Consider the following 9,818-nt stretch of genomic DNA (forward strand, 5'->3'; position numbering starts at 1 on the left):
ACCTTTATTTAATTTAGACTATTCACCATTCACTTATGATGTCGCAGAATGCGCAGAATGTCACTTGTCACTTTTTGGTGGTGGCAGGGAGAAACACTGTCACTTCCGACCGAACACACCCGAACCTACAAAGCGTCCCAATAATTTTGCATAGGTGTTGGATATTGTTTCCAACATGCTGGGGGCCAGAGCATTTCATGTGAAATCTTACAAATATAGCTACTATCTAAAATACTAGTTATACTACTTCTTACACTAAATTAATTTTATTTACATTATTTACAATTATTCATAGAATGGCAATACTGCCACCTTTGTGACTGATCTTACATAGGTCCCATTTTTGGTTTTAACTTCAACAACCCTAACCATTTTATCCTTTCCAGGGATAACCTTGGTGATACGTGCAAGTGCCCATTTAAATGATGGAATATTGTCTTCTTTTAGTAAGACTAACATATCTTCCTTTAAATTAGGTAGTTTATTTTTCCATTTTGGCCTATTTTGCAACTGTGTTAAATAGTCTTGATGCCACTTTTTCCAAAAGTGCTGTTGCATTTGAGTACAGAGATTCCAAAATTTTATACGATTTTTTGGAACTTCGGTAATATCAGGTTCTGGAAAGCTGGTTATGGGGGCTCCTATAAGAAAATGTCCTGGTGTTAAATATTCCAGATTTGTTGGATCTTGTGACATAGCCATAAGTGGTCTTGAATTCAAGATACCTTCCACTTGTACAATTAATGTATTAAATTGCTCATATGTGAGCTCATTTGTGCCCATGACTCTTTTTATGTGGTATTTGGCACTTTTTACTCCAGCCTCCCACAAACCACCAAAAACTGGGGAGTAACTGGGAATAAAACTAAATTTAATTTTTTCATTTAAACCGACATTTTCTATTTTTACTGATTGATTATAAAAGTTATTAATTTGATTGTTAGCACCCTTGAACGTGGATCCATTATCACAATATACGTTCAAAGGCTTCCCACGGCGAGAAATGAAGCGCTTAAATGCTGCTAAAAAAGTTTCAGTAGTAAGGTCTGATAATAGTTCCATGTGGATAGCTTTTACAGAAAAGCACACAAAAAGAGCTATATAGGCTTTTGTGCTTATTGATTTTCTTATTCTCGATTGCTTGACGAGAAAAGGGCCACAAAAGTCTATTCCCACATTTTGAAATACTCTAGCAGCACAAACTCTTGTTTCTGGTAGAGATCCCATTAATTGTTCAGAACATTTTGCTTTAAATTTGAAGCATATTACACACTTTTTAGTAATTTTTTTTACTTCTCGGTTTCCATTTATTAACCAATAATTTAAATTTAATGAACTTAGCACTTGCCTGGGACCAGCATGAAGTAATTTCAAATGTTCATGCCTTATTATGAGATCTGTAACATGACTAGCCTTTGGCAAAATTATTGGATGCTTTTGAGTATATAAGATGTTAGAATTATGTAATCTACCACCTACTCTTAAAAGCCCATCACCATCAACAAAAGGAGACAGCGTACTTAATGGTGATTTTAAAACTATATTTGATATAAGATCTTTAATTTCCTGAGAAAAATGATAATATTGTTGACACTTTATAATTACCTTTAAAGAATTATCTAACTCTAGCAAATTTAAATTACCAGAAAATTTTTCTGTGCCTTTCAATTTACTTAGAGAATTATTTTTAAATCGTAGAATGTATGCTGTAATTCTTTGCAGTTTAGTTATATTGGAGTATTTTTTAAAGAATGTATTTTCCTTTGTTTGTATAACATGTACACTAACTTTTTGTTCAGGCATTGGATAAGGAAATTGAACAGGTAGCTCATTATGAGCAAAATTTTTGTCCAACAGCATTTTTGGACCAGTAAACCATAAGGGATGCAACTCAATATCATTAGGCTCCAAGCCTCTAGAAAGGCAGTCTGCTGGGTTTTCTTTGCTATTAATATAAAGCCATTTAAAGTTTGTGGACATGTTTTGAATTTTTAAAACACGATTAGCTACATAAGGAGTTAATTTGACAGGTTCGGTTTTTAACCAAGCCAATACTATATTTGAGTCACAATAAAGAAAAATCTTTTTAATATTTGCTTTTAACAAATTATGAATTTTAAAAGTTAAATTAGTTAACAACAAGGCACCATTTAGCTCTAGTTTAGGTATAGTTAACTTTTTATTTATTGGAACGATTCTAGACTTTGAGCAAATTAAATTAACATTAACTGTGTCATGACAAATAGTTCGAGCATAAAGTGCTGCTCCATATGCTTGCATTGATGAATCACAGTACCCTACAAGTTCAATACTTTCAGCATCAGTAAAGGCTAAATTTCTTGGAATTTTTAAAACTGGCATATTTATTAGACCAGTAATAAAATTTTTCCAAATTTCCTGCAAATCATTAGGCAGTACCTCATCCCATTTAATTTTACGAAGCCAAATTGTCTGCATTATAACTTTTGCTTTGACTAACACTGGACCTGCTAATCCTAAAGGATCATAAAATTTTGATATAAAGCTTAATACCTGTCTTTTTGTTAGACAGTCATTGATATTAATTTTTGGCGATGACAGTTTAAAATTATCAGTAATGGTATCATATGATAAACCTAATGTTTTTACAACAAAGTTGATTTTATTTATGTCAATTTCATCAAAATGTTGATTTTCTTTGGGGATATCACTTATTATTCTTGGATCGTTTGAACACCACTTGTGCAAGGAAAATGACCTTAGTTGCAAAAGAGAAATTAGTTCATTTTTGAGTTTCTTTGCTTCTTCTATAGTATCACTTCCTGCTAGGATGTCATCTACATAGGTATTATTTATTAATGCTTTAGCTGCCAAAGGAAAATTTTGTCCTTCTGTATTGGCTAGTTCGACTAAACATCTAGTAGCTAGAAACGATGAGCTTCGTAACCCATATGTTATTGTTTGCAACTGGATACACTTTAGCTCACTATGTGGTTCTCTCCATAATATATTTAAATATCTTCTGTCTTCAGGGTGAATAAGTATCATTCTAAACATTTGTTTAATATCAGTAGATATAATATATTTATAAATTCTAAATAGGATTAATATATCAAATAGTTCATTTTGTACAACAGCACCATTATATAGAAAATCATTTAAGCACTTTTTGCTCTTAGATTTCATACTACCGTCAAAAACTATTCTTAATTTTGTAGTCTTCTTATCCTCTCTTATTACTGGATGGTGAGCCATAAAATAAACCTCGCCATTATTTAAAATTTTTGGATCATAATGAACAATTTTAGCATGACCAAGTTGAATATATTCATCTATGAATTTTTTATAATCAAAGTATAGAGTTGGGTTTAGAACAAACCTTTTCTCTAAGTTTTCAAATCTCTTAAGAGCTACAGCAAAAGAGTTACCTAAATTAATATTTTCTTGTTTTAGAGGCAGATTAACTTGATATTTATTTTCGATTATTTTTATTGAATTTTGAAAACTAGCCTCACAAGCTTCCTGATCACTTGTAAATTCTAAGAATACTTCAGGAACCTTTTCCATTTCCCAAAATTGAGAGATGGCAGTGTCTAAATCACTATAAGTTGTATGCATGCATACAATATTTAAATTTGAGAACTGGTTGGTTGATACAGATCCACTAACAATAAAACCTAAAAGAGTATTTTGAAGTATTAGTTCTTGGCAGTTTATTTTTTCTGCGAGCAATATTTTAAACACAACATCAGCTCCTAGTAGTAGACTGATTTCACCGCTTTGATTAAAAGTGTCATCAGACAATTGAACAAATTCTGGTATTTTAGATGTATTAAAACTAAACCTGGGTAGATTCCCTGTTATTATATCCACTACAGAACATTTTATATTTGTACTGAAGTCATATATACATGATTCTATATTCAAATCAACTGCCTTTTGGATTCTTGTGCTATTTTGTGAAATCCCTACAATATCTAAATAATTATTGTATGTCTTTAGGTTTAACCTTTTTACTAAACTATTTGTTACCAAAGAAACCTGTGAGCCTGTATCGACCAAACCTCTGACAATCAAGTTGTGACCTGATGCTGTTCTAACCTTTACCTTTACAGTAGGTAAGATTGTATTTGCTCGATTTTTATAAATCGAATTAAAATTTACTACAGCATCGTATTGCGATGAAGTGCTTGCATCTTGATTAGATTGAGCAATATTAGAACTTACTGCCACTTTTTCTAAGTGCAGTAATGAATTGTGTCCTTTGTGACAGGTTTGGCATTTTAAATTTAACCTACATTTATCAGTATGGCTGTTTAAACATAGTTTACATAGTTTGTTTCTATCAACAAAGGAAATTCTTTCATTGACTGAAAGGACTTTAAATTTTTTGCAACTATAAAGTTTATGTCCATTGATGGAACAGTATTGACATTTAACATTACTTTGTGATTTGGTTACTAAGTGTGTAAGTTGTTTATTTTCCTTCAACTTTGTTTCAGATGTACTATTAGTGGCTTCAAGAGCCATTGCCCTATTTTCGAGATATTTTAGAAATCCATTTAATGATGGTAAACTTGAACTATCTCTATCAATTTGATATGACCTATTCGTAAACTGATCTATTTTTCTAGACAGTATACAGACTAAAAGCATATCCCAGCTATCTACTGGTTGATTAAGATTTTTTAAGGCACCAATTTGTTGTTTGACCTTACTTATAAATTCTCGTAATGAACTAGCAGTTCCTTTTTGCATGGCAGGTATATCAAGAACTTGGTAAATATGTGAATTAATAATCATAGTTTCATTATTGTATCTGTTATTTAAAATTTGTAAAGCTTCATTGTATGAATCATTCACTAATGGCAGATTATTTATTAAGCTGAGGGCTTCATGTGTTAAATAATTTTTTAGATAAAATAATTTTTCTAGGCTTTTTAAATTTATATTTTTGTCTATAACTGCTGTAAATATATCTATAAATGATTTATATTTAGTTAAATCTTTCCCATCAAATGTGGGAATTTCAATTGAAGGTAATTTAGTGGTACTGGTTGCATGATGCTGTGGCATATTATGAACTAAAGGCACTGTGATTTTATTGTTTTTCATGGATGTAACTCCTTGGATGGTTGCCAATAGATCTACATATTCAGCTTCTATGTCATCAATATCATCATCAAAATTTTCATCTAAATGAGCAATTTCTGTATTTAAATCAGTTATAGTTTTAAATGATTCACATAACATGTCTTTTCTAATAGAAAATAGATCATCCTTTTTTAAACTTTCTGGATCATCTTTATGTTCACTAATAAATCTTTTTACCCGACTTATAGTGCTTACCGCTTGCCTTTTCCTTGTTATCAGTTTTTCCAAATCCTTTTTAGACATATTTAAAGGCTTTGTTAAGTTAAGTGACAAAGTATTTTTGATATAAAAATGTATCTATGAGATTCTGAAACACTGATAAAAAAAAGAAAAACGGTCGTTAAAGTAAACATATACCTTTAAAATATTAATTAAACATAACACACAAGACAATACATACAAAAATAGGACCAAATACCTATACTTATATTTTTAAAAACAGAAATCAAAGTAAATATTTGTTACTTAATAGGGTTATGTCCAATAAATTGTTAATTTTTGACGTAATGAAACGGTGAATGTCAACGCGAACACAGAGCACAGAAATCCAAGTTGGTGTCTCGGCGTTCCTTGGCTCGATGATTGTCATAAAGGGAAGAGAACAGTCTTACTTACGGTTTCGTTCCGTGTTCTATTTATTGACATTAGAGCTGGCAGCCTGGCAGCAAACTTCAGCTTGGACGCTAAATTTGGCGGGCTCCTTTTTTAATGTTTCAGGAAATATGAGAATTTACCTTCAGTTTCGGGCTCCCAAAATTCTGGATTCCACATCTGTGTCGATGGACCATAATTTATGTACGAGACGCACAATAAAGCCTCGATGGTTAGCGGACTGTATACTTAATTAATTGAAATAAGACTCACGAAACTTACTGTAGTTACACCTTTATTTAATTTAGACTATTCACCATTCACTTATGATAATTAGATGGCTATAAGCCAGAGCTAATGCAATATTTACTAGTTCAATAATAATAATAATTAGATGGCAACAAGCCAGAGCTAATGTATGTTTTTACTTTTTATAAAACTACAACTAAAAAAATGGCGTTATGCGCAATGAATGCACTGGCGCAGAATGTCACTTGTCACTTTTTGGTGGTGGCAGGGAGAAACACTGTCACTTCCGACCGAACACACCCGAACCTACAAAGCGTCCCAATAATTTTGCATAGGTGTTGGATATTGTTTCCAACAATAGCACTGGCACTTTTTAAACGGTTTTTTAACTTTTCTAGTTCTAAAAGATATAGATTTGGTATAAGACTTTCTGCTATGCTTTTCCTTGTGCACAAAGAATTTTTAGAGAAGATTTAGCATTTTGACAAACTTTTTAAATTCGATATCCTCCACTATAGAGATAGGATGATATCATCCTAACTAACTGTAAATCAAAATTTCTAGCTTTTTGACTGGGAACGGGTCGAATTACATAGTTCTGATTTTTCGGATCCTTTTTTTATGTATCTTTCAACATTGAGATATTTGAGATTGATAGCAGGTTAAAAACAAAAAGAGAAATCAAACGATTTCTACTTAGCGAAACCGAATTCAAATCTTAACCACTGTGTTTCCTAAAATTTGCGAAACAAACAGCTGGATGAATTACTCGGCAAGGGAATCTAAAATTGCATTCCACAAGCCGTTCATCCTAGTCAAAATTCGTAGTGAATTCAGTTTCTCGTACTTCCAACGAAGTAAATAACAAAACAGAATGACGGTATTAGATTTTTGCTTTGATACAGTGCAGCAACAACCGTTGATACGTATTTCGACCTCCTTAAGTCTCTTCAGAACGGTATAGTCACTGCTCTGACTATAGTCACAGAGCAGTGACTATACCGTTCTGAAGAGACTTAAGGAGGTCGAAATACGTATCAACGGTTGTTGCTGCACTGTATCAAAGCAAAAATCTAATACCGTCATTCTGTGATAGCAGGTTGTTTTATTCTTAAATGTCTTGATAAATTGCCCAGTGACCCACTTGCAATAATAATATCACATGAACAGTAATTACATTTTACAGATTTTTGGTTTTTATCGTTTTTCTCGAAGTGATCCCATAAAAAACTTCTATTTGGTCTGTTACTCATCTTTTGGGATTAATTACGAAAATAAATTATTATAAAGAAAAACTAACTAATCATATAATAATTTAAAACATTTAAACCTAAACATACGATCGAAAGAAATTGTTCCGAACCCGAACTGCTTGTACGGTATTGAAAGACTGACGGCCGGCGCTGAAAACCGAAGAAAACGGGCGGCCGGCGCCGAGATTGTCTGACGATTGACACCAGACATCTGGCAACCAGTTATGTTAGGGTTGGATTTCGATTTCGGTCCTGCAAATAGTTCTTTCGCGAACTAGTTCAGTGAACTAGTTCATTTTTGTGAAATAGTTCTCTTGAACTAGTTCGTCTAAAAGAACTAATAAGCACACCTCTAATATCGACTTTGCCTTTCTTACTTCACGACCTTAGGTGGCTGTGACTATTTGCATGTAACACTTCATCTCCTGAATTAAATCAATACAACAAAAATTTATATTATTGCTTACAAAACAAGAAAAAAGAATTTTATATCATATTTTGTGGGTTGCGCCTTTTGGCTGGCCGGTTTAAATATTTAGGTATAACTACAAAAATTTATCTCGCAGCTGCTATTGACTGGTCACTGTGACCCAGTTTTAAAATTCTGAAATAAAGAAAAAACATTAGCTAATACATTTATTTTAAGTCATAAACACTTTTTTATATAACGGTAAACTAATTTAATGTAAAATAAATTCCTATTTACAATTTGGGCATATTTTTAGAGCACATTGTAAACATATAGGTAATTTGCACACAAAACAGTATGTATTTGTTTTCCGGTCTTTTTTTCCGGGACAAATTGCGCATCTCTTCCTTTTAGATATATTCTGTATTGGCAATGGTGCAGGTGTGTCATCTATATCTACTCCAAGTATATTCGCTGCGAGACATCGAAGTTTCCGGAGTACATTTACGTTGTAAAGTCTTTTCTTCATATGTGGCGTGTACAGTGCAATGCCTAGTTCTTTTAAAAAATTGTAACGGGATATTTCTTTTCCTCGGGAAAACTGATATATTATTATTCGGCTGTTTACATCAGACACATTTAAAATAGAGTGAAAAATTGCCATAGGTCATCGACGGGTCCTTCGAGAAGTGGAATATGTTGCACATTTTTCGTCCAAAGCATCTACACCTGCTTTGGTTTGGTTATAAAACATATTTATTTCGGGTTTCCCAGTGCTCTGATCAACAGTACTGTCGTGATGCATTGATGATATTAAAACAACAGATTTTCCCTTTTTTGGGACATATGATACCAGAGTATTGTCTGATGTAAATCCGAACTCTGAAGAACTAGCAGGTCTCTTTCTGTCGGGCATAAATTCTGGAGGAATCATTCTTTTATTTTTCTTCGCTGTACCTACATATGTAATTCCTCGTTTTCTTAACTCGTTGGTTAATTCCATTGATGTGTACCAGTTATCTCCAGTGACATTACGGTTGGAATTTTCAATACATTTTATCATTCGAAGAACAACCTCAGTTGGATGTGAAAATAGCGATTTTTGTTTCTGTTGGAGAATTTTTCCTGTATAGACCTCCGCGTTATACATGTAGGTGTTTGGAAATCGGCTAAGATCTGCACTTTTATACCATATTTCGCAGGTTTATTAGGTATGTACATTCTAAATGCACACCTTCCCTGAATGGTACCAGCATTTCATCTACTGTTACGTGAGGACCTGGAACATAGTTCTGTTGGGAGTTTTTTACAAAAGTTTCAAATAGGTTGGATATAGCTGCCAATTTATTAGTTTTCACTCTTTCAGACCTTGTAAGATGATTGTCGATACTTAAACAGCTTAGCAAAAATAAGAATCGTGCAAGTGACATCGAACATCTAAACAAATCTCTCCCTGTACCATCTGTTGCCCATAATGATTTTAAATCTTCATGGTTAGACTTAAATATACCTTGCATAAATAAAAGTCCAATAAAAGCTTCTATCTCAATTTTATCTGTTCTTTCAATGAAAGTTGGGGCAAATTTTGAGAGAGAGTTTTTACGTCGTTTGAATATAGCGTAATTTGAGGATACTAAGTCAATTCTTGTGTTGGTATGTTCAACAATAATTTCCAACATGTCATCAGTTATTAATAATTTCCAAGCTTCTTTAGGACACAGTGGTGGATTCTGACGGGTAGAACCTTTCAGTCGTGGTAAAACTCTTATAATGTTATGAGATTTTACTTTGGACCTTTTTTTCGATTGTTTTGCCCATTTTGTAGAATCTTTTCCATACCAAGCTAATTTTGAAATGTTCAAAGTAGCTGTTTTGTTACTTGAAGCGTTATTCGTGGCATCATCTCTGTCTAAGGTGTTTTCATGCAATAGTTCAACCTCAAATTCACTATCAGAGTCGTGTTCACTGTAAATTTCATTGTCTATTTCATCGCTGTCACTTTCACCTGAATAGTTAAATAATTTGTGTGCAGCTTGCTCCTTATTTTCTACTTCTTGAAGAGTATCTGTCGTTTCATCGGCATCTTCCAAATCTTTCCAAAACTCTTCGCTGTTTAGAATGTCTTCCATCTCAGACAAAGTTAAATGCTTACTTGAAGAAGCCATTTACTCTGAGATAGCGCG

The 9,818-nt window shown here is 32.9% G+C and overlaps 1 protein-coding gene across 1 annotated transcript; it reads right to left on the minus strand.

Moving 5' to 3' along the window:
• Positions 1–285: 285 nt before the first annotated feature.
• LOC140431753 (uncharacterized) lies at positions 286–5,376 on the minus strand. The gene is made up of 6 exons (XM_072519633.1): positions 5,034–5,376; positions 3,495–4,841; positions 2,148–3,407; positions 1,789–2,054; positions 1,349–1,566; positions 286–853 (listed from the first exon to the last, which is right to left on the minus strand). Exons 1-6 carry the CDS (start codon positions 5,374–5,376, stop codon positions 286–288), a joined length of 4,002 nt encoding a protein of 1,333 aa, XP_072375734.1.
• Positions 5,377–9,818: the final 4,442 nt, after the last annotated feature.

Source organism: Diabrotica undecimpunctata, unplaced genomic scaffold (genome assembly GCF_040954645.1).
Source record: "Diabrotica undecimpunctata isolate CICGRU unplaced genomic scaffold, icDiaUnde3 ctg00001885.1, whole genome shotgun sequence".
NCBI lineage: Eukaryota > Metazoa > Arthropoda > Insecta > Coleoptera > Chrysomelidae > Diabrotica > Diabrotica undecimpunctata.

Coding starts and splice junctions, on each gene's coding strand:
- LOC140431753 (XM_072519633.1), bottom strand. CDS start 5,376: ATGTCTAAAAAGGATTTGGAAAAACTGATAACAAGGAAAAGGCAAGCG. Junction 1,567..1,788: donor ATCCAATGCCTGAACAAAAA/GTTAGTGTACAT, acceptor CATTTTTCTCAG/GAAATTAAAGATCTTATATC. Junction 854..1,348: donor TTACTTCATGCTGGTCCCAG/GCAAGTGCTAAG, acceptor TTTTATTCCCAG/TTACTCCCCAGTTTTTGGTG.